We start from the raw sequence: 26,756 nt of genomic DNA, 5'->3' as shown, positions 1-26,756 counted from the left end.
TGTTTGTAGTTCAGCCTGAAAATGAAGACACCAAATTGTCTTTCCCAGTCTCATCCAAATACTTATTATTGTTATCGCACAAAGATGATATTAGTCTCACATATTTTCATCAATTTTAATATTTTAGGCTAATTATAACACTCACTTCGTCATTGTTTATTATTTTCATTTTATCAGTTTATATAACACATATTGGTATAAGATCAACCCTGAAGAATGGTGGCCCACACGAAGACTGAGTCAGTTATTAGTTCTATATAACTGAAGAGACAATTTTAGATAGATATTATATATGACAAAAAATTATCTCGTTCCAAGAATTTACACACACTGTACACTTCACCTTTTTTTACTATTAACATTTATACTAGTGTTACATGTAGTCCAACGCAGTACTTGTGTATAATATTTGTTTAAAAATATATTGATTAAAAAAAATATACATAGTTTTGATAGTACGTCTAACAAAAATTCGCTAAAAAAACCCATCTAAACATTATTAATATATTATGATGTAGTGGAAGAGCTTCAACTCATATTGGCAATAAATAAACTAAAAGATACAAGCAATTTGTCAAATTTACAACCTTCCTAACGCAAATATATACATTTATGTATATATTTTCTTTAAGCTAATTGCTCAAAGATGGCACTATGTTTTTCAATTTTTCAAATATATTACTTAAAATATGCAAAAATATGTACGTATATATGCATTTAGTCATGTGCAAATAGGTTTGTTTAAGTATTCTCTGTATTTAGAGTATAATTGGTAAATATTAATGAGTAATTCACAAATAATATTCCAGCAGAACAAACTCGATTTACAGTATTGGAATCATTCTAAAATAAAATAAAATCTTTTTGAGCATATTTACAATAAATTATTTGATTATATTTTATTATATATTAGAAAAATATTATTTATTTATTTTGAAAAATTACTCGACAAAATCGCGATGTGTAAATAAGTTAAGCATAGAAGAAACATGAAATGAAATATACTATATAATAAAAAAAAAAGAAACTACTTCAACAGTCGGAACAAAAAACTGTCTTTTTCAATTGCTTCTACGAATAAAGCATTTGTGAAATAGCAAACTCATATATGCAACAAAAACACTTAAATTTAAGGACATTTAAATAAACAGTAAATCTATATACTTCAAGCCAATATGAATTTCACAATTTACAAAATTTTGAAATTGATTATATAGGGTAGAATACTAAATTTTAACATAATATTCAAAATAATCAATACAAATACTTCTATCATTGGAGCGTTTTTAAACAAGGAATTATGTAAAAGCTAGTGTGGGCACACCGTTAAATGTTTCCCTAAACATCTGACACTACACACGAAGTGCAACGCTGTCAGTTGCTCAGATCTTCTGAATCTTCTCTCCTACCACGACAGGGTTGTTACGACGAATTTCCTGGGCACCTAGCTCTCGATAATCAAATGTACAATCGTGTTTATCTGAATATCGATGCACTGAACAAAATAAGCCATCACATCTGCATTCAAATCCTGAAACGAATACCAAAAAAACCCATTATAGCAAGTGAAACAACTCAAAATATCGCGTATCCTGAATACAATACTGAGACTAACCTGTAAGACCAACTTTTTTGCGGCATACTGCACACCGATTTTTCTTTTTCTTGTCTTTACCGGGGTCTTTATCTGAGGAATCTGCCTCCTCTTGTTCACCAGAGGACGTCGCCCCACTGGTACTTCCACTATCTCTTTCTCTTTCTTCTAGTAATTTCTGTGAAATTCAAATTGAAAAATTAGTTGCATTTTTGGATAAGCATAATAAAATAATCATGTATACCACACTTGTCAGCATTTTGATAAATCTACTTGAACTACAAATTGAAATATTTTGATACATTAGTAATAGTTTTTGAAATAAATTAAAAAATGTAATATGTTCCTTGTATATGTATGTATTTAAGGAAGTTAGCAGAGAAATAGAATAACCGCCAATGTTTCAAATTCATCCATACAAGACTAATGATGTTTGGAAACATAAGCTAAGCTGGCAAAAAAATGTATTTTGTCGTATTAAACAAATTATTAATTTTTTAAGGAGTTGTGTGGGAAATGGAATTACACCACATATAAACAGCCCCCTTACAAAAAGTATCTTTTCATCTCATAACGAAAAATTTAATTTATAAAATTAGCACATAACACAACAAAGCAAACCTTAGTGACTCAGGTCAAAAAGTTATTTGAAAGATATTAGCAGTAATGCAAAATCAACTAAACAAATCACAATTTGTAATGAATACTTGAAATGTAATGCCATACCCCTTAAACTCATTATAAGTCATTCATCTGTATAACTTAAGCATCGAAATTCTTTAAGTTATTTTTAAAAAATTGCCATTTCAGATTTTCATAATATTTTTATACTTTCACTCATTGCAAGCCATTAACTTCAAAAATTATGAAGTTAAGATTTTCATAAAACAATACAAACTTGCATACAATTAGTTTCTTTAATAAAAAAAAAATGAAAGAAATAATCAAGCGTGCTTACTTCAGCATTTAACTGTGTATCTGGTTGAGCTGTAGTGGAATTAGGAGATAGGTTAGGCAGGCGGGTAGGAGGTACGGCCGACATTGGTGCCGGCACTGGTGTCGGATTATATGAACTCGCAGACGCCGGTGCTGACACAGGTGGTTGTTGTTTCTTTTTCAGTGCTTCCTGGAATACATACCAAATACAACTGGTCACTATCATATTGTATAATATTAAAGAATTACAATTAGCAGACATAACGTGGAACCTATTGAATTAAATTAAACTAGTCGTTAAACCATAACAATTCGAGAAATTCAATTTTGGAAATATACAATTCCTACTTTACATTAATGGAATATCAATTCCTTATGCAAATTTTGAATTCCCATTTTTAGACATACATGTATTCCGCAAACGTTAAACCAAATTAAAATGTTAAAAAAAATGAATAGGGTTACCTTGAAGCAAACTGAACACAAGCCATCTGTAGCGGGATTCCCGTAGAATCCGCAGCCCGACCGACACAAGGCCTCCATGGGATTTGATTCTCTCTCCATTTTGTATATTTTTTAATTAAACTAAATCACTCGATTTATTTTCAAAAGCAATTGCTTTCGATAGTCAATTTTACACGTGATGTTCACCGATATTGCACTTCACCATTTATTTAACAATAAACTCAAGAAAACACTATGCACGTTAAAAAGAAGCTAAATACAAACAACTATAAAGTTGCTAAAATAGGAAAACCATATACAGTCTGCTAATATATATAATATGTATATATTCACAAAAGTCTATCACTTTTCCACTTCAAATCAGCAACTACTTTCCCAAATAATTAAGAAATAAATTCACTGATCCCGCTAGATGTGTCAGGAGTGAAATGTCACCTGAAAACAAAAACAGAAACTAATTATTATAGAGCAAAAATATCAAACAAATATTAAAAAATCATATTACGAGTATTTTACATATATCTAGGATAGGTCATAAGGACTCTTAGAAGACCTAATTCTAAACAATTGTATTATATTAGTTAAAAAAAAAATGCCAAAATAAAGTGATCTGAAAGGCAGATAAAAAATTACTAAGAGGTTCTCCTATATTTTACTACAATTACAATAAAATATCTCGGAAGATAGCTATGCACATACTCGTCAAAGTTTCTAATCTTTAAACATACATATTTGTACCTCAAAGTTCACAGATTTGTTTATCGCTACTAAACACACTTTAAAGACTGTTCTTTCTATAAACGTTTAGAGATCATTTCTAATTAGTGTATCTACATGTATATAAAGTTATGAATGTATAATAAATTTTGGTGTACAAAAAAAAACTGGAGCCACCGGGCACCCTTTCGAAGGGTGCACCCTATTTACCAAATCTAAAGATCAACTCGAATCTGAAGGCACTAACACTCATATACTGCCATACATATACTACCAGCTTAACGAACTAGGTCCATAACATCAATTAACAAGGTCCATAATTGAATATAAAATAATAAACAAAAAAAAAGGGAAGCGAAAAATTAAATTCAAACATGGTTCAGACCAGATCACTTCGAACGCACAGAGAATTTTCTTTATTATCATACACTGGTGTACCAAAATATATGTACACACGAACGGCAATGAACAGCTGGGCGGCACAAGGTCACACCGCCTGCGCCAGTGGCGTGCGACCTCCGCACACACAAAGTCTGCAAAATTAATGCATAATATAAGCGGACTCTTGCCACTCTCAGGAAATACGTGTATATATCACACGCAAACACCCAGTACCGTCCAGTGCAAAACACATCGGAACACATTCTGAGAAGCGTGATCAGAGCGTTAGAAGCACATTTAATATGTATATATATAAGTGCATAATGTGCATACTCCAATCGCATCGGTCAGTTCAATGATAGAGCGCCATTCTGATCACATCACGCTCGCGAGTTTCGCGACCTTCGCCTATCCGACTAATTTGAATGCGTGTTATGAAAACGATTCAACCCTCAACAATTTTCAATCGCCATTACACAAGAAAATCTTACAAAAATTACACAATGTCGAACGAAGGCCGCTTTCTCTTTCGGCGAGAAAACTTTCGTCTACTTTTATAATATAATGCATATTACCGAAACGAACATACATGTATATATATATATATATATTTTCATAATTTTAAATGGAGTGTGAGCGTTCGTGACAGCGTCGGCTGACGGGTATACGAAATTTCCCAACTTTTGAACAATATCAGTGCCATATAGACCTAGCCTACGGTGATTATCGACGAAATAATCGCAATTTAATCGATGCATTCTCGGCCAGGCTACGTGGACACACACCACATAAGTATAATTTGAGTATAAGTTTATATAAATATACTCAAATAGGTCAGTAGGTGACGTGTGATAATCAGACACACATACACACAGTTGGCGCAATCGGTCCGTTTGCAACTGCGCACGCGCGGACCTACCTCTACCTCTACCTCTACTCCACTGCTTGAATGGACCGCGATTTTGAACACGTTTACTTCCAACATTTTCTCTTTCGATCTTACAATACGCAAACAATGCTCGCCAATTTACAATATACATGTGACGAAGTTCGAATCGGACGGTTGGGCAGTCGACTGCGCGCGTCGTTTGGTTATCGCTCTCGGTCGCAAGCGGCGCGAAACAAATAATAATAAAAAGGCGAGATTGATAAGCGCGCGCGCTGGTTTGTTTCGCGTTATAAAATTATATGCCAGTTACAAAAGAGTTGCAAATATCGTAGCTAGTGAACGGATAGAGCCGAGTGAATTGTACGCAATAATAAAACGTCACAATGCATATTCGAGTCGAGGTTTGGCACAGCGTTGACGCGCAATAGTGCGTGAGTGATGTGTTCGAAAATTACGATGAACAAAGACTTCGCCAATTAACAACTGTGCCCGATGTCTGAAATATCAAATGTAAAAAAAAAAAATATATATATATATATATATATATATATATATATATATATATATATATATATATATATATATATATATATATATATATATATAAGAGATTTACAGATGTCAATTCTACGAAGACTCTAGTGACGTACTGATAAATAAAAAACAATGAATGTGAATACAATGAATCGGCCGAACAATAACAAAATATATTCTAACAGTGAATCGAATCGAACCTAACCAAAGGACCGTAACCATACAGGGGGAGAACCATATGGTCCCCTAAAATGTTACCACTTCCATAATTTTTTTAATCCGATCACATTTGTATTATAATAAAAACCAGCGCAGGGGTGGAGTCGCTTCAAAATTTACTCCAACTTTATCTTATGGGTACCATTTATCGGCCCGGCAAATAAAAAGAATGCCCCTCTATAAAATAGCTCGCACGACAGATTCGGTTTTCGCCCGGCAAATCAAACATCAAATGGGTTGCCAGTAACAAAAAATAAAATTTGACAAAAAAAAACGACCCTAACAACCCAACCTTAATTCTTAAATGAATAGGGACCCTAACTTAACCCTTAAATAAGTGTTGGCTGCCAAGATATTAAAATTACCCAGTGGAAATGTAACTAGTTATGATTTAACTGAAACGTCAAATTTTATTTTTGTTACTGGCAACCCGTCTGACGTTTGATTTGCCGGGCGAACGCCGATTCTGTCGTGCGAGCTATTTTAGAAATGTTAATTTGACATTAAATGTCGTTTTGACATTTGTCGTGTAATAATTTATTTTTCAGCCGTGCCAAAAATATTTTCCCTTATCTTATGAATCGACTTTAACTCACGACTCCAGCTTGCAACGATTTTGGTAAGATCGAATTTTCTTGCCAACGTATAAAATTGTTGGTAATAAAAATAAAAGGGATTTCTAAAATATAAAAAATATGCTATTCAAAAATACTAATTACTTAAAATTGATATGTAACCTAATTTATTGTATTATTGGTAATAAAATAGGTACAAATAAAATGTCAGGACATTCGGTATGAATGTGTAAATTTCATATACAAACAAATCAATTTAATAAAAAAAAGGATGAAACAGAGGGAAAACAATCTGTTTTGGACACAACACCGTATTGGCAATCCAATGATTTTATTTAGTATGCAATTTAAATTCATGGTTTTTATAAAGAAATTATTACGTTTCAATTTATGAGTGGGTAATAAATAATATTAATTATTAAAGAAAATAACAAAATAAAACAGAAAAGCCGTGTGAAAAAGAGTTGGAGTGGTTGATTTTTTTTACAAATCTCTTTTATGTTTCACTTATTGTTATTACGACTTTGACTACGCTTGAAAAGCTACGACTCCACAGCCCTGACAAAAATTGAATAACTTCGTTAGTCGTGATTTAACCACCCCCCCCCCCCCCCCAAAACCAAAATAAATTTAACAAACGACAGAATATATCATTTGAAAAAAGTGATATTTGGTAGGAAACTTGGCATATAATTGAATCGAAACAGCCCGACTATGTATATTATTTGTTAAATAGTGCTTCCCACCAAGAAAAAAATCACTCATTGGCACCAATACTAGCACTTTAATACAAAAATGTATAATTTGAATAATCAACTGCGTACAAAACAAACCAACCTTCCTTCCATATGTACAACGTTCAACCTTCGTCGCATCAAAACGTGTTCAGCTCTCAGTACCCTCATTTCCTGCAATAACTTGACTCATAACACCAATCGCATACTACCTTCTTTGTTTGCAAAACGCGAAATGGCACGTTTACCTACGAATTCATAGAATAATCTAGTATGTACTCCGACACCACACATAAGGTGGAAAAAAAACGGAACGATAAATTAAATCATAGCACCCTGACCCCTGATCATACTCGATTGAATCAATAGCGCTAACAATAAATATATACACACACACACACAGACAATACGAATGTCCTTCAGAAAAGCAACTATCGCGAGAGAAGAGACACGCTCACTACGGGACTAGAGAATTACGTGTTGACACACGCATGACGTATTACACACACATACGTCACGGTGATGTCACGGAACCAATCAACTGCATTATTCGAGAACAACGTCTGCAGGAGTCGTGAATTCGACACCAAAAACGATGAGTATCAAAAAGGGGGTGGGTTGGTGGGTGGTTTGAACCCAGAGGGGCGGCCAGCTCGGTGGATACGATTATGGAGTCGGGGGGTGTTAAATAAAACAGCGGGAGTCTGGCCGAGGAGAGACGGGGGAGGGGAGGGGAGGGGTGGTGGTCCCGGTTGCAGTCCCGGTGGTGGGGCGCATCCCTCCGAGGGCAATGCACCCGGTCTGGGGGGGTCAACAGCCCCGCCGCCACACCACGCACATGCTGCATGCACGCACACGAACAAAGTCCCCGCAATACAGACAGACAGACACACGCACACATAGACTCGCGGTCGAGTGCACACATTTTGGCACAACGAACCCCCTTCGATGGCGACGGGACACCCTTCTCCCGCTCCTCCACCTCCTCCTCGAAGGCATTGCACTCGCGGATTGTCCATTACATTCGCCTGTACAAGTTCAAATACTCCACGTATCGAGTGCCTATGTGCCATAGAAATATTATATTTAATTTGTATGTATAGGATGTGTGTGTGTGTGTGTGTGTGTGTGTGTGTGTGTGTGCGCGCGCGCGTTCCTATGAATGTACGTTGCCGTTATGCATATACCTATCGCAAATTCAACTAAATTGGGGATCTGCGTAGAAGACGAACGCGTATGACGCGCTTCACGTGTGTGTTTGTTTCTCTTTGTTTAGAATATTTTCGACCTTTGTTCAACATTGGACAGTTTATGTAGACGCACGTCAAGCCCCCCATAAAATAATCCGAATATACCGTTTTTGGAGGTGGCTGAACTAATATTTTCTAAGAATTTGTTTCAAAAATGTCAAGAATGAGTTAAAATTTTACAAAATTAGTATCTGTAATCGTATAAATTGCATTTTAGCTATAATCTTACGACGATAATAATCTTCTAAAATAGCTAATAACCACACTACTGGCAGTTCTGAATTATTGAATAGTATTCTTCGCCATCGACTGTTATTAATCTCCTATTGATAACAGTTCGAAGTTTCACAATCACAAACATATTTTTAAACTGTACAATCGATATTGTTACATCCAAGCATTTCTAAACGTCTTCAACCCCTAATTATTGCAGTACAAAAAAGTCGTATTGATATTGACATGACAAAAAAAATAAGTCTCACCTCCCCAAATGAATAAAGGGCAGTGCTATCATGAATCCTCGCTGATCTCCGGGTTTCTTCGATCTGGAAAACAAACAAACAATTAGCGTTAGAGAGCTGTATTTTTTAAAAACGATAAATAAATTAAGAAAACGTCAACATTGTTTTGGACACGCAAATACGGAAGGAAACAAAACGTTATCTTATTTACGACAAGTGGTAGTGGTGGTGGTAGTGGTCGGTCGTAAACACGAAATGTATGCAAACAAGGACACGCGGATACTTTGAATTTTTGCCAGACAGTCAACATAGTTTGTCAATTAAACATTTTCAACACACGCAAAATCATGCCGATGGATTGAAGTAGCATTTTTTTTTACCTACGCATTAGAATCTATTGTACAAAGAGCTAATACAAACCCTTGACATCCAAATTTTGGACTCGATATATTGGAAAGAGGTCAAGTATTCGTAATAATAAATGTCGAAGCAAAAACGATCGGCGAACCAACAATATGGAAACTCATATTGAGTAAACTCGCTTTCTAATGAAGTAAAATTGGAGAAGACCTTATCGGCGGAAAAGCAATAGGATTTTGACGTTGACGTTAAATAATGTAAGTAGAAGCGATAACGATAACATTTAAAGATACGTAGGACAACCGTTTCGAAAAAACAATAAAAATAATGATTCACAGAATATTATTACTACACATGAACATATTAAATAAAATAATGTCTCATCAACTTAAAGTTTTTAAATAAAATTTTGATATGTATACATCAGATAGACGCACAAACTATGGAAGTGAAGCCAAATGCGCCAATATTCGGAACATTTACATGCGATGGGCTTATCAAGTCATCCTACACGTGTATAAAATGTAAGACGCAGCTATTTTAATTGCATATAATAAAATTAATAATAAATTATCAGCCGTCACTTAGCCTTAATTTTTTTTCTATATTCAAATTTGAGGAACGTCATGGGCATTGTCTTATGACTATCATCGACATCAACGCTTTTGTAACAAAAATTGAAAACTTCAACGAACAAGCTTGTCCAGTTTGGCAAATCATACTTAAAAAACCATTTAGAATTGATAAGGCATTGATTGACAATTTAATGTTACTGCAGTAAAACACGTTAACTGCTACTTATGTAGCAAAGCAATAATGCTACAGGCGAAGCTTTTCTATATTATACAATAAGGTTTTCCAGGTTTCAAAACACAAACATTACAATACATTGGCTAAATAAAACCCAATTGACAACATTTGACCTGACAGATCGTCCTGCACATTCATTCAAATGCTCTCTAAAACAAACATGATCTGAACCATTTTCACTATTTAAGCAAATTGCCCAACCATATCAACCCTGTCCACCAACATAATGTTACCACTATTACAAGGAACAAAACTTCAAAATAGCTCATACCTCACTATGCACACACTTTCAATGTCCATATTTGGTAGACGCGAAGGACCATTTTCCAATATAATTAAAGTGAAGACACAGAATCGTACGCGGCGTGTTTTTTTTTTTGGTACGGTGATTATTCCGCAAAAACCGATCTCGCGCACTTCACTAAAATCTCGTTCACGGAACATCTGGCACCCAAAAACTCCCACCAATCCTCAAATATTGTACTAATGAGAACTCGAGTGTGAGATATTCCGTATTCGCGATTTTTGTGGCAACGATTGTCGTGCACGCGATCGCAATTTGCGCAATAATCCATGTTTATACACATGCAAAAAAAACGCTGGCATTCTTTTTGTGTCGTCACGATCTTCCCAAAAATCACTCAATGAAATATTTTCGGTGATATTTTATCCTTGTGTTGTCAGTGATAACGATTTTCACATTTGAAGAAATGTAGGAGAAATTTGTCGAAATTAAAGGATCGTACGAATTAGCAATGTTATGAAGATACGCCGATCGGCGTTTTCCCAAAAAGTCGATGCGTCTGAAATACGCCAATAGGCGTTGTATTTTGATTATGTAAAAAATAAACAAGAATACCCAAGTCTTTTCAGGTAGCATTGAACATGGGTCGTGTATAAAGTTTATAAAGACTGGTTTACACCAGAATTTCTGAATTTATAACCATAGCAGAGTAAACCGATGGATATCCTTAACTGCCGAGTATTTTAGATTGTGGCTTGGCATTTAGATTTGTGAGCATTACATTTCAACAACAATGAAGAAGATGGAACTAGTTATGGAAACATACATTCATTAATAGGCCGCTTTTGTTTATTTTATATTGTTGCAAGATATATTAGAGAGTCTAAAACACACCTTTACAAAAGTCGAAATCCTTGGCGGTAGTTATCTAGGGTTTGTTTGGATTAGCTACAATTTTCCTACCCGCTTTCTATCGGATTTCAAAATAATTCTAGTTGGAAATGTTGGCAAAATTTTCAAGCGTTGCAGGCTTTCAACAGAAAAGACGCCAGCACTCAAAGGGTTAAACATCGAAAAGCTCTCCAAATTAAACTAATCCTATACCGTGTGGCTGAAGACTCCGCGGCCCTGAATCATTGACGATCCACCCAAGTTTTGAACCCGACTCTTGGTAAAAATAAATCGGTCTACGGGTACGACTTCGACGAGCCCTGGTCGAGAGCATCGTCGGTGATTGGTGATTCTGATTACAGGCGCATGGTGGTCGTCGGAGTGTGGCCCATAGTGCGTTTCGTTTTCGCGGCTAGGCGGTCGAATCGAAAGTTAACCGAGAGCCGAGAGGCGGGAGCGAGCGGCCAACACAAACACCGTGTCCACGACGAGACAAAACAAAGTTCGGAAAGGCAAGCAAACGAGTGAGCGAGCGAGCAGTGACGTAACGGAGAGCCGGGCAGCTCGTTGCAAAAGCGAATTAATTTCGATAGCGGCGACAATAAAAATAAAACCAAGCGAGAAAAGAAAGCGGCTAACGGGAGCCTCGGCCAGGGTCCGTTACTTGCGGACCCGCACCAACCCAGCCCGACCCACCCAACCCGACCCGCCCAGACCAGACCACACCACACCACAACAGACCGCATTTGACCCAACAGCTTCCTCTGCTCTGCTAAACCGACGAACGACTCTTATCTCCGACGTGTGTGTGTGTGTGCTCGTCGGGTCACACTCGACACGTGTCGCAACACGGCCTTTCCGAGTGCCGCAATCGCGGGTGGTAGTGAACGTGTTAATATAGAAATGTGCTGAAACTCAGCCAAGTCGAACGACATCATATATGCACGTGCACTTGATTTAATGTTTCAAATAATAATAAAAAAAAAGGACCCACTGTAATCCGTAGTGATGTACATATTCGAAAGGAGACTAGGTCTAGTTGGGTTACATTACGAAAAAAAACGCATTTTGAAATATACCACATGTTGCATATCGCACCGTTTCTAAAATAACGCGTCGAGAGCAACAGATGACGATTTTAAAATCAACCCTCGGTTTCTTATCTGTGAAAACTCTAGCATCATTTACGTAAACTCGGTTTCTTATCTGTGAAAACTCTAGCATAACGATCGGTTTGCATCCACGTCCGTTTGAGAAAATCGAATACATTATTAATTATCGAAACGCTGCAGGTTTTTCCAAGTAATTTGTATTCACGATCCGATACAACACATTGTTTCTTTCGTTTGCGTTAAATGTCACTCGGTGGTAGAATTGAATCGAAACGAGGCGATACTCCTATACGCCAAAATCCTTCGCAATGTTTTCACAAAAGTGCGCAGAAGCGCTTTCTAGCTGTCAAAGAGTACTGTCATAACAGCAACAGGTTAAACAGCACAGAACAACAAAGCACGATATGTTTACTCAACACTTTTTTTGTTATCTGTTTTGAAATATAAAATCTTTGATAATGAAACGGAATCGATAATTAGTCGTGGAACGAGTGCAGAAAATAAGGTGCATACATGCATGCACGAGAGCAACTGCCAGGCGTAACTGGTACGAGAGGAGAGTAGCACTGTTGTAAATGCAGTTCAGTGTCAACATTGCGAAAGAAAGGAAAGAAAAGAAAAGAAAAAAAAACAAACGAACGGAGGACGGCTAGAAAAATAGCAATAATGAGCGAGTGGAGCATTGCGCAATATATCCGAGTGTGTCGCAATTCGTCGAACGGTGACCTAAAAACGCTTCGCGTCGAAAGCGCGTCGAGGGTCAATGTCAACGCATTGAAAACGGAAAATATGCAGTGCAAGTGCGAGAGCGTTGCAGTCATTTCGCGAGCGCGTGATCGTACCGAAATTCGCGGATATGAAAACAGAAACGCGTACGTCAACCCGTGTTCGACCAAATGAGGCAATGGCGGAACAAACCGCTCACCATAGATTATTAAAAACAAAGTAACAAACAAAGCTTCCTCCGCGGACAAAGCGCACGACGCGGTCACCTTGTGGCAGACCTCCGATCGACTCGCCGGAGGTCGTCTCCGGCTCCAGCTCTACTCTAGCTCTAAGCTTCCTGCTTCTAAGCCACCTACCTCCTCGACTTTCTACCACCAACGATTATTGTCAATTTCACCGAATGCCGTTTGCGAAACGTTTCATCACGGCCACTTCGCAAAATTACACGTGAGTCACGGGCGAAACTCGGAATCCGCCAATCTTCGACGAACACCCGACTGAACACCGAACTATCCGACGCTCGAGAGTGGCCACCAACTGAATAAAAACGCACGTAAAAGCTTCTCACGACGACGTCAGTTTATTTTTAAGTCAAACGCAAAAAACAAATATTCCGCCGCAGAAAAAAACAAGTTGATAAATAAACAACAGGATAATGAGTTGTTCGGCGATAAAAATACACAAACAAGTCAACAATCGTTCGCGACAATTTCATTAGGATAATAAGTGAGCGTCGTACGATGCGAGATACCGTTCGAGGAAAATATGCAGGGCGACATCCGGACACTCGGAACTTTGGTTAGCGATCGTTTCGAGATACCCTCGCGGGAAACGTTAAATTTAGTATGCGCGCGATAAATGCAAATTTCACGAGACTTTAAACCTCAAACAACACTCGGTAAGCAATAAACATCCCGTCGAACGCGTCAACACGTAGATGTTTTCCCTTCGGTGTCGGTTTTTCTGCTTTTTTTTATCACTCACTTTCCACAGAGCATCGCCTATTCATCGAATTCTATGAATCATTAGATGTTTTTTTTACGTTATCAAAAAGTTTGACTCACCACACACACACAAACATACAATCGGGCGTAAATTCACCACCGAGCGTGAGTCACGCACGCCCTGGATAAATACATATGTAATCCTAATTTAACGTCCCAATCGTCCGACTCTGGAGACTGCAAGTACATAGATATATATATATATATATATATATATATATATATATATATATATATATATATATATATATATATATATATATATATATATATATATATATATATATATATATATATATATATATATATATATATACATATATGCATACCGCATATAGGAATAACTGAAAACGAAACGAGGTCAGAGTACACGACCGAACATAGGGCACACGTATGTTTATAACGAAGCGAGAGCGAGAACGACAACGAGAGCGCGAGAGAGAGAAGAGACGGGGGGCGCATCGCAAACCAGGTCAACCGCCCCCCGGCCCCCGAGAGCCGACACTCTCGGTTTCACCGCACGCCACTGGACCGTTCTAATTGCTCGCGCGTTGCACCACCACCGCCACCACCACCGTCGTCGTCTTACATAAATCGCGCACTCTTATCTACGGACGGACGGGACGGGACGGGGCGAGGCGATAACGACGCAATATATGCATGTAGAGACTGTTGTAGACTATGTACGTGCAATCGATCGTCGTCTTCGTGTCCCGAAGGAAAGGGGAATAGTCGCAGGAGAGACAAAGGCGAGGCAGCAGGCAGGCAGGGCAGAGCGCGCAGGGCGTTGACGTGCGGCAGGTGCGCCGCTCGCTCGCCCGCATACATACGCGCGCACGCACGAACACGAACACTCGCATGCACACACCACACCACACCACACTTTTCACTAATAAGCGCGCACACACGCATACGCTAACGCACACGCACACGAGCAAGCTGGTGGTGCAAATCCAGGAGCACGGATTCGGACGATCAAAACAAAAGCGCACCAATGCAAGGTGGAAGGGTGGGGAGGAAGAGTGGCAGTGACGTCACACAGTCGTCAGCTGAGCGTCGCACGTGACATCCATCCTCAGCGTTGTAGAAGGAAGAAGGGACAATGGAGTGACGGGAGACGGGAGAGACGGAGCCGAGAGGACACGTCCCCAAGTCCACGTTCGCGTGACAATAAGTGGGGGGGAGGGGTGAGGTGAGGTGCGAGTCGAGTGAGTACAAGTACCGTGGCAGAGAAGAGTGATTGCGCGGCGATGGAGGCCGACGCCAGCGCCTCGGTCAGCTGGTGAGCGGAGATCGAGAAGAGGTGGAGTGTAGAGGTGGTGCTGCCGCCGCGCCCCCCACCGCTGCCGCACCGCACATATAGCGGCGAGCTGACTCTGGCGACCGACACCCGCGCTCGCCGACACCGCCTCGGCTCGACTGCTCCACTCGACTGGCGACTAGCGACTACTGCCACTGCTGCCACTCGCACGGCGCGACGGTGGCCACACTGCGCCCCTCTCCTTCAACGCTGACACACTAATAAACCCCCCCCCTCCCCTCCCCTCCCCGTCTCCGTGCCCCCGTCGACGCAGTCACTTCCTGGAGCGGCTGGATTCGAACTCTCCTGACTCACCGGACATTTCCCTGGCGGCCGTGACGTCACGATGACGATGACGTACGCCAGCCGCGACATCTCGCGTCCGTCTTTTCGAAACTCGGGTGCGTGCGTAGTGTGTAGTGTGGAGAGATATGGCCGTATAGTGGCCGACTCGAGACGCACAAAACGCAAGTCACCGTTAGTGCGCAATGGCGCTGCTTTTCGTTCGACGCTGGCGGCCGAGCTGCGCAACCGCCAGACGTCAACACTTCGCCCCGGGGATGACGCTCCCGCTTCCACTCCCGCTCCTGTCAAATGTCGCCGAAACCAAAATGTTTAGCGAACGACTCTCCGAAATTCAGAGAGAGAGAGAGAGAGAGTGAACACACAATAAACACAAAACTTTTAAAATCGATCGAAACCAACTACGAAAACATACAAGACGTTCCCTTTTGCACAATTAAGATTCACCATTTCGTTTAAAACCGATGAAGGAATAATTAGACATCGGATAGTCATCGGGGCAATTGCAAAAGACAATACTTCCAACAGTGTTTCACAAACAAGAGAGCAAACAAAGTAGCCTTGTAAAAAAAACACGAAAAATGATTTTTCAACGATATAAACACTAGCAAAACCCTATTTTTCTTTATCTGGCTTCTTGTAAGAATTCAGCCTTAATTTAAAAATATATAACCATTTTCGGTCCATATCCACCACCTGATTGATACCACCTACTTAAAAATAAAATTTTGAGCGAACCCTTGCAAAAACAATTCACAAAAAACCCTATTTACTCATGGTTGTCTTAATTTTCCAACCAAAACTCGAAAACTGTAAATACTTCCATTTTCCCAAATAACAATCATATTTTAATACAAATTCAAAATCAAATCTAAGATCATAGCGTGTTATGAAATCTAGTAGCCAAATGTCGTTTCAATAACGTTCACAGCTATTCCCGAATCGAAAAATGGGACAAAAGCCATTGTGCTCGAGGCGGAACCGCGAGAGCGAGGAATCGTCACATTCGCAGTGACGGGCAAATATCGGCTCGGCACCGAGATACGCACATACACACACACTATAGGTGCATAAGACGAATGCACCGAACAATGCACTTTATGCGGGAGTGCGTCGAGATGCGCAGTTAGGTGCAACAACACGCGCTCCGGGAAAACAAACAGGTGTCGACCTTTCGAATCGGGTTTAACAACACCGGGGGCGGCGGCAAACGAGCGCGAAAACGTCACGCGAATTATGTTTCCTGGATTCGCCAGCTAGCGGCTCGCCAAACGACGACTCTTTGTACCGAGTCGTTGACCACGGCCGGTCGACTCCCCGAACTCTCTTCCCTATTTACGAATGCGTCCCAACATTTTTCGCGCTCTGCGAACGAACTTCCTTTTTAGATAAGGAAAAACCTGAAGAGAAGTAATTTAGGCAATATTGCCGGCATATCACGCGTTCAATTATCGGAACGTAAATAAAAATGCACTAGCGTAGAAAAAAGTATTAAGAGCGACACAAAGAAGAGTGAGACGGCAATAGCGAAGTAGAAGTGCGAGCGAGAGGGGATAGACGAGAGGGTTTGCGGGGTGAGTGTGGGGGGGGGGGGAAGGAGAGGTGCGCGGCCGCGCAAGGTTACAGTGAACGGCCTACAAAGGTCGCCACCCCTCCACTCCACTCCACTCCACTCCACTCCTCTCCTCTCCTCTCTACTGAAAAACGTTCCCAAATGACACTTGCACGAGATCGTCTCTCTCTCGCTGTCACTCGGCCGCATCTCACCTGCTCTGCCTGTCATTATTAAAAAAAAAAAAAAACATTCAACCTTACAGTTGGGAGGACACACTGCTCGCGCCTCCCCCTTGCGGAACGCACTTCTTCGAATGTTTTAAAAAATTTATTTCAAAAAAATATTCTATATTGACATACAAACTAAGCTCTTTTGTTTTTCAAAAATTTAAATCGATTAATTTGTTTTAAACAAACTAAGCAGAAGTTAAAATATCTTCACTCTCTAACAGTGTAAAGTAAATTTTCAATCTATCAAACAAATGTTAAAAAAAAAATACACCAATAAAATAAACTATACAGTATAACCAGGGCCACCGAGAGGGGGGGGGGGAACCGGGGTAAAGTTACAGGGCCCGAGCTACTCTAGGGGCCCCATGTCGGAAATCGAACCTGTTAATCATTACCTTTCTTATTCGATCATTTTTAAAAATAACAAACAACATACAGGTATTTTCTAATAGTTCTGATAGATTTTTCGCATATGAAAAATATATCTATAAGATATTTTTTGAAATTTGTTATAGGGCCCGAAATTATTTTTCCCAGTTAGGATTCCTCTTGGCAGCCCTAAGTATAACAAATAAATATTTAATAAGAAATATATCTATAAGATATTTTTTGAAATTTGTTATAGGGCCCGAAATTATCTTTCCCAGCTAGGATTCCTCTTGGCGGCCCTAAGTATAACAAATAAATATTTAATCAGAAACCAATCATAATATTAATTATGATCATTCAACTAGTTATCGTTAGGTAATTCAATAAGATACGAATACAACCATTGATGTATAATATAATAGATCCGCCCTCACGTGCTATACTTGTCTCCCTTTTGGGGCATACAAAATACATGGCGCATGCACAGTTTCTCTTAGTAGGTAGGTAGGTACCGCCGCGTCGTAGGGAAAAAAACCCAACGTCCCCGGTAGTTAAACCCCCCCGCACCCCTCAGTTAGTGAAGACAAGATCTCCGACCAAAATAACACGTCTGGGCCGATCTAGTGTATTATACATCAATGAATACAACGTAAAAACTGAATAACAAATGTTTTCAAAGATTATAAAGCGAATGCTAACACAAAGGTTCTGGGGAATGAGCTGCGGTTCAACTAAATTTTTCAATTAAAACCATTCAATCGTTAAAATCAGTCGTTCAACAAATGACATACCTCATTTAAAAATAGCCTAGACAGATTTTCAATTAAAACGATTAAACAATTACACATGGAGCAAGCAGACCGTTCAAAATGACAAGGCAGCGAGCGAGTGGTTATATTAAAACTTTTAAACTGGGAGAATAAAAACAAAGCCATAGTTCTAGCTGAATATTATAATTAAATTTGGCATAGATCCAGCGATGGGTAAACATGAAAATATATTATCCTTTGTTGGATATCACAAACTGTATAGAAACAGTGACCAATTAGAACGATTTCAACACAATGAAGGAGAAAAATACGTACATCCACATCCTATGATGAAAAAGATAAAGTAAATGAGATTGCGCAGTGGCAGAATTGTCAAAATAATATCATACTGAGAAATCGAAATTAGACCCTCATAACGTATGGCGTGAGAATTAATATACGTGGTTATAAGCTTATCGCACAAATAAAATACGCATAGTTTACTATTTGACGTTCAATATCGCACACATATGATATGTACATATGTATACCAGTGATACACAAAGAAAACATGTAATTTCAATTCATATATGTATGTATGTATAAACTCAATATGACAATAAACAATAAAAAGTTACCTTTCAAATATACATACATACACTACATCAAAAAACATATTTTTAGCCATTAGAAAATGAAATCAAAGTAAAACAATGTAAATTTAGCCAACAAACAAAGTAATAAATGGAAATCGTTCTCACCTTGCGAATTATATATGGTCTCTGGAGAAAATTATTATTCAGAACAGAGTGATAATCCAACTGCACAGCATCAAAATTTAGCACAACATAAACAGTCATCACAGAAAAATGGGATTAAATTCCTACAACAATAAAAAAATTTATATTAGAAAATTAAAATAAACACAAATGTAAAATTTCAAATAAAAAAAAAGTATAAACAGAAGATATCGTCAGTTTGTAGGACATCAAATCATTATAATTTATATCAACCATTATCAAATTATTCAAAGTTCAAATTTCAATATGTATTTATTTAGATGTACTTCCCAAAATAATATTTGTAAATTTACACAAAGTTTAACACGAAGGTCACAATAGTTTAGCAAAAAAAAAAAAATCACCAAAATGATAAGCCCGACAACTTGAAACGAAACAGCCTTGTGCTACCAAAGTCTAAATTTAATACTCAAAAGAAACTAGAGAAAAAAGTGACAACAATATAACAGTAGAAAAAAAAAGTAAAACTTTAAACATTAGCTTAAAGTTAGTAAAAACAACCTAAACACCATTTAAAAGTAACAAAAGAGCAATTTCGATATAGCATCGTGCCAATCCGGTCGTAAAGTGCATCTCTACTAATTTACTTGTTACATATTGAAGCCAAATATGTACATTGAGCAAATATCTTTGATTGGATTACACATACACAATTGAGTAAATGTCAATGTCTCCCAAATATCATTAAAAACCCAAAAGTTAAAACACTAAAAACAAAATTTATACATCTTAATCAGAAATATTAGTGAAGGTGCACCTCTGGACTCTTAAAATACACATACATATGTAATGGTTTATCTATCTTCTTTCACTAAACACCTCAGATCTGCATAAATAATGAACTAATGCAACTTGTGCAACGACTTTATTAAATTAAAAACACAAACGTAGCTGAATTGTAAAGCAAGGCACCTTTTGAACTATTCGAGTGAACTTTAGCTGCTATTCAAATCAGTATTGTTACGTATATTGTACTTTTATTAATAAACCCACATAAACTTACATTATCAAATATTCTCCGACTGAAAAACATTTATTTTCAATCAAGTATTATAATGTATATTCGATACGTTAAATTATAAATACATGAAGTTGTTATTGATAGCTCGGTTTGGGTACAAAATGCACATGCTTTACACACAATACAGTACAACAATGTAAATTCTACCAAATGGATTGATCCTATTACTATTACCTGAACTCAAAACAATATAAGTTAAACAACGTATAGCAGAGTAAGAAAAAAAATTGTATACAAGAAAATAAGTCTGCATATGTAATTTCAATTGAACTCTAAAATCATAAACAAAATAAAACAATTCCAGATTATAAATGCGACATATAAATCCAAACTTCATTAAATTAAGATACTAAGCAATTATGTACGACTCTTTCGAGTCTCACAATCTAAATAGTGTGATTTGACACATACACTATATTTTATTACTGATGCAAAGCGACAAATTAACTAAGGTGAATATTACAATAGCTATGAGAGCTATCAACAAAACTGTCAGTCATTCACTATTTTCTACCGGACAAAAACCTCTTCCATTCCTGCTTTTATCCATCGTATTCACACGTTTTCCTCAGTTCACACATCCATCATCCACTAGGCCTTATTTTCCGTCATCTTGGAAACCACGTGAGCATTAATTCCGTGAGTTCTTTTAGCCAATGTCTACATATTGCCAATTTGCATTCATATGACACCTTAGTCATGTCCACTATACATGTATCTCTCTTTAGATCCTTATTTATTTTAAATCCAAGCTTAAATCTTTCCACATTTATCTTTGTTAACATGCTTCTAAAGCAAGGATCCAGAGGGTGCCGCGTATTGTTCGATTGTTGTAAATGCCTTGTTAAAGGTTCGCAGAACATTTTTTTTTTGGCCTCTAGCTTTATAAATAGAGCTAAACCGCCATCCAAGTTTTATATACATACATCACAACTGGCAAAACGCCTCAGTTAAAGGCGTTTATATTTTATTTTTTTAATATATATATATATACAACTTTACAACATTTTGTCTACTTCAAGTGATTTTCCATGGACATTTCCCAAATTGTGATGCACATTGTCATTTATTGAATGATTGACATTGCCACGACTCATTTTCGCGACACGGTGAATACTCGTCAATTTTATTAACATACAGTATGATTATACTTTAATAAATGCAATACCATAACAATAAAGTCGTATTAATTATACTGTAATCTACCCGAACAAATTCATGAATATTTTTAATACAATACAAATGTGGTAATAGCGAGTGAGGACATTGTATTATTGTTAATCGTCGTTAAGTTTATTTAGCAACATTGTGGATTGATTTTTTGACAGATTTACGTCAAGTCGTAGCGTGGCAATGCCCACATTTCATATTAGTGACAGCATTGCGATTAGTACTATCATGTTATACAATGATTCACTTCATATATTTTCAAGAGATAGCCAAACGGTCGAAAAAATTAGCACATGTGATCACATACACACATCTGACAAAAGGTTCACAGCTTCTGCGAACACAACACGATAAGATTGTGCGTCAACTTGTCAATTAATAACTGGCAAGAGCAGGTTTAGCCAAACGTTCCAAACACACACACACACACACACACACACACATGTGCACACACACGTGCATAGACAAAGTTGAAACGAGCATTGGCAAGCGTACACCGAAAGAATGCGAGATGGAGGCAGATCGAGGATTCGGAGACCAGAATGAGGCGGCCCGAGACGAAACGGAACGATCTTCAGCACGAGCGTGCATGTTTATAGAAAATTAAAAAGCGTGACGTCAAAGTGCGACGCCATGTTTGACGAGTGCCAAGTGGAAGAAGGGGGGCGGAACTCGAGGTCGGGGGGGTTCAAGGGGGCAGAGGGGTGGGGGCGCGGCCCCTAATCGTGATGCATTACGTAAGGCGCCCCACTGGCTGTCAAAACACGAGGTAGTCCGGGGGGGGAGGGGGGCGCGAAAGGGGGCGAGGTCGGGCGAGCGCAGTCTCTTCACCGCAGTCAGCCGTCCGCGCGACGATGACGATGACGATACGATACGATACGATGCGATGACGCCACAACACGACACAATAAAAATGGTGGCAGACGTCAGTGTGGAGGTGGAGGTGGAGGTGGAGGTGGTGGTGGCGGTGATGGTGGCGGCGGTGAGGCGGGCCGAGGGGCGAGCGGGTGGTCCGGGCGGGGCGCGCGCCCTCCTCACCTGGCGAGAGGTGCGCGGGGCGGGGCGGGGCGGGGAGGGGGCGCGGAGGCCGACGGGGCGAAGGAGTACCTGGCCGGGCGGGCGCCGCGGCCGCCTGCCTCCTGGGACCGCGCCGCCTTTACGACCATTGCCTACACAACGATGGCCTCTGAGCATTTTCAGCCATCTTATCGTTTTCGCTGGCGTTCCAAGCACTCGGAAATCATCGCGATGCTGCTATTACGTCCCTGATCATATTACAGATAATTTCATCGCGTAAGGGTGGTTTCAGACTAGCGTATTTTTCTGCGCGTATATCGTCGTTTCGGCATACGCGCTTACACGCGCGCTACATTTCGCGCTTCAAAAAACCGGACCCGCGTACACGGGCTTATTCCAGCGTGTTCGCTCCAACCGGTAGTGGTGATTTAGTATCAACATGGACAATACGAGCTTATAAGCGCGTCCACGCTCGTACGAGTTGTGCGTATGGAAAACGACGAGCCTATACGCGCCTACATGCACTTCAAAAAACGAGATTATACGCGCCTATAAAACGTTAGTCTGAAACCGTCCTTAGCCGTTGCCATTTCATAATAATGGAGTATTATATCCGCTCTTCACGTTGGCCAACTCCGTGATGCTGCGTACGGACCAAACCAATGACGATTTTGGTCCAACGTTTTAACCAGCAGGATGAAACCAGTAGCGTACAAAATATCGAAATAAAAATTAAATTTAAAAATTGAAATCAAATATCAAAATTAAAAATATTATTATTATATTAAAATTAAATTCAAATATCGAAATAAAATTATAATCAATATATTAAATTTAAAATAAAATATTGAAAGTTAAAACAGAACATGCCCAATTAAAATAAATTTTCGAGATTGACCTAAAATTAGATAATCAACAATCACATACAGGTAATCCTCGACTTTTGTTTGTCGAAGATGTTTTGACTTACGTAGATACGCACTAAGATCGAAAAAAAAATCAAAGAATTGTTATTTTTACTTCCCCGTAATGCGCAGTTACTGAGAATATATCATGTGTTAGTATGGGTGACCGAGTGATGGTCCCAACCCGACATGTTGTCGGTTTATCAAACGAAATTTTTTTAGTCTTCAATTGTTTCTCTCATCGAAATAAATCAATTAATTAAATCATTTCAGAGGTAAATTTTATCGGATAATGTCTTCAATTGTTTCTCTCGTCGAAATAAATCAAATAATTAAATCCATCTCAGAGGTAAAATTTATCGGATAATGTGTGATTATTAATTTTATTTCGACGAAAGAAAAAAAAACCCTTTGACAAATCACCGACATTTTTTTTGTTAAATATTTCATTCGACGGCGAAACAGTAGTGTATCGTGACGACCTATAAGAAACAATAACAAGGTTTTTTTCGCTCGTAATTATAATATTTCTCTGTTTGTAATGCGTTTCGTCGTAATTCAAAACATTGTTGTAATTCAAAACATCAACGATGATCTAATTTTAGCTCAATCTCGCTCGTTAGCTAAATTTTGATGTTTAATTTCAATTTTTTTATTTCGATATTTTGTACGCTACTGGTTTTAAAAGTTGGCCCAAAATCGTCGTTGGTTAAATATTTCCGAAGGGGGAAACACAGTAGTATATCGTGACGACTTATAAGAAACAATAACAAGGTTTTTTTCGCTCGTAATTATAATATTTCTCTGGTTGTAGTGCGTTTCGTCGTAATTCAAAACATTGTTGTAATTCAAAACATCAACGATGATCTAATTTTAGCTCAATCTCGCTCATTAGCTTAATTTTGATATTTAATTTCAATTTTTTTATTTAATTTTTATTTTGATATTTTGTACGCTACTGGTTTTAAAAGTTGGCCCAAAATCGTCGTTGGTTTGGTGCGTACGGACCATGATAAAAACTTCGTGTGTGGGAGCCATTGATGTATAATACGGTAATTGGACTATTCGTCACATTGAGGTGGTCACAAAGACAATTTTTGCCATGAAAATCACGAATACACAATATTTGGCACTCAAGTTCTCGTTAGTATGATGGACTTTTCGGCTGCCAGATGTTCCGTTATAGAGATTTTAGTGACTTTGTGACGAGTAATTTGTGACCAGTAATCACCGAACCGTATAATACACTAGATCCGTCCTCACGTCTTATACTGGTCTCCCTTTTGGCGCATGCAAAATACATGGCGCATGCACAGTTTATCTCAGTAGGTAGGTAGGTACCGCTGCGTCGTAGGGAAAAAATGTTTTTTTCCCTACGACTTCCCCGCTTGTTAAAACCCCGCACCCCTCGGTTAGTGAAGACAAGATCTCCGACCAAAATCACACGTCAGGGCCCATCCATGTGTATTATACATCAATGGTGGGAGCACGTGTAATTGTGGTTCGGTGATTACTAGTCAAATGTATGAACCGGTCACAGGATAACTGTTCGCTCTAGATCGGTCACACGTGATCACCCGTCACACTAAAACTGGTCACGAGAAAATTGGTCACTCCCTAAAATCGGTCAATCAGTTTTCTCGTGATCGATTTTAGGGTGTGACCAGTTTTAGTGTGACGGGTGATCACGTGTGACCGATCTAGAGCAACCGGTTATCCTGTGACTGGCTCACATATGACTAGTAGTCCGTTTACCGTAATTGTGTGGCTAAAAGCGGGATGCAGAAACGTAGCTAAGGGGGAAAGACGCCTCCGCGTGTCCCGACTAGGGAGGGCGCCAAAACAGGATTTGAAATTTTTCGAAACAATTTGATTTTTACTCGCATATAATAAAAACTTCAGAAAAAATATTTTGAGATAAACATAGTTTTTATACTAGAAATAAGGACACACTAAATGTAAGTAGAGTAAGAAAAATAAGACAGCTGGGGGTGTCTTTCACAGGGGTGTGCTAATGTATAACGCCCTCCCTGAGTGCATCAGGTAAGACCATGGATGCATTCTTGCGAGGAGTGAAGAGACACCTCTGTGAGTGACAGTACATATAAGTTAAATATAGAATTTTAGATTTAAGTTATTAAGATGTAGTTTTTTTTAATTAGCTAATAGCTAAAATTATATATAAATAAATAAAATATATAATTGACCATTTTGCTAATGTAACTGAATTAAAATGAAACTGTTCCATAAATTCTATGGTTGTATATATTTTAAAGGTGAGTTAATAGCTTAAAAATTTATGAATGATCACAATAGTAAACGAATTATTCCGCAAAAAGCGATCTCACGCACGTCACTAAAATCTCGATCACGGAATATCTGGCACTCAAAAAACTCCATTAAATATTGTACTAACGAGAACTCGAGGGCCAGATATTCCGTATTCGCGATTTTTGTGGCAACGATTGTCGTGCGCGCGATCTCAATTTGCGCAATAATCCGTTTACCATTATTTTTATGTGCGACATATCTTACTCGATAAATAAATACTTCAAAAGTATAAACTTTTTAAAATATGATGTTTACAGTCTTAACTTGTAAAATTGAAAAGAAAAAACTGTAGATTTTCCTATTAAATAAATAAATATATACTGAAGACGCCAGTTGGATAAATCGCCCCTAGACGCTAAATATTTTATCTAATTCGCACCATCTCCACGTTTATTCGCACATCACAACAGTATTCATCGCTACTAAACCAATTTGAAGAACGGGCATAATCCTCAAATGTCTCTTCTTGATGGGCTAATTTCGTGATAAAAGATTTTTAAATACATAAAAAAAACTGGATATGGTAGTAGTGAATTATGTGTATGTATGGTTCGGTGATTACTAGTCAAATGTGAACCGGTCACAGGACAACCGATCGCTCTATATCGGTCACACGGGATCACCCGTCACACTAAAACTGGTTACGAGAAAACTGGTCACACCCTAAAATCGGTTACGAGAAAACTGGTTGACCAATTTTAGGGTGTGACCAGTTTTCTCGTGACCAGTTTTAGTGTGACGGGTGATCACGTGTGACCGATCTAGAGCGACCGGTTGTCCTGTGACTGATTTACATATGACTAGTAGTCCGTTTACCGTATGGATGCAGGAAGCCCACCCTCTACACTTTTTTGACGAAGTTTTTGTCACGAAGTTGATCCAACGTCAAGAGCGATATTAATTCAAATTTTAGCTAAATAGATCAACTTTACACTGTGATTAATAATAAATAAAGTAGGCTTTAAACATTATGAGTGAAACGAGGGGCCAATAACTGTTAATATTTTGAGTTTACAATGGTCGGTTACCCCATAAAAAAAATACATGTTTCCTAACGTATGTTATTTAAATCGAGAAGCAAAAATTGTCACTATTATCTGCCAG

The 26,756-nt window shown here is 38.5% G+C and overlaps 1 protein-coding gene across 5 annotated transcripts; it reads right to left on the bottom strand.

Annotated features, from left to right (window-relative positions):
• Nucleotides 1–935: 935 nt before the first annotated feature.
• drn (zinc finger AN1-type doctor no) lies at nt 936–22,681 on the bottom strand. 5 transcript variants are annotated; one of them, XM_077441526.1, is made up of 7 exons: nt 22,507–22,681; nt 19,170–19,291; nt 8,777–8,839; nt 2,996–3,430; nt 2,553–2,720; nt 1,616–1,772; nt 936–1,531 (listed from the first exon to the last, which is right to left on the bottom strand). In XM_077441526.1, the coding sequence occupies exons 4-7, from the start codon at nt 3,092–3,094 to the stop codon at nt 1,383–1,385; spliced, it is 573 nt and encodes a 190-aa protein (XP_077297652.1). In that variant the 5' UTR covers nt 3,095–3,430; nt 8,777–8,839; nt 19,170–19,291; nt 22,507–22,681; the 3' UTR covers nt 936–1,382. The 5 variants fall into 5 exon arrangements, with proteins under 5 accessions (XP_077297652.1, XP_077297654.1, XP_077297655.1 ...); XM_077441528.1 differs by having other exon boundaries at nt 22,438–22,580; XM_077441529.1 differs by lacking the exon at nt 22,507–22,681 and adding an exon at nt 19,991–20,403.
• Between the last annotated feature and the right edge of the window lie 4,075 nt (nt 22,682–26,756).

This window comes from Arctopsyche grandis, chromosome 11, assembly GCF_051622035.1.
Source record: "Arctopsyche grandis isolate Sample6627 chromosome 11, ASM5162203v2, whole genome shotgun sequence".
Classification (NCBI taxonomy): domain Eukaryota; kingdom Metazoa; phylum Arthropoda; class Insecta; order Trichoptera; family Hydropsychidae; genus Arctopsyche; species Arctopsyche grandis.
Note: the sequence above shows the minus strand (reverse complement) of the source record. Positions and strands in the feature narration are given on the sequence as shown.

Coding starts and splice junctions, on each gene's coding strand:
- drn (XM_077441526.1), bottom strand. CDS start 3,094: ATGGAGAGAGAATCAAATCCCATGGAGGCCTTGTGTCGGTCGGGCTGC. Junction 1,773..2,552: donor ATACACAGTTAAATGCTGAA/GTAAGCACGCTT, acceptor TGAATTTCACAG/AAATTACTAGAAGAAAGAGA. Junction 1,532..1,615: donor CAAAAAAGTTGGTCTTACAG/GTTAGTCTCAGT, acceptor TATTCGTTTCAG/GATTTGAATGCAGATGTGAT.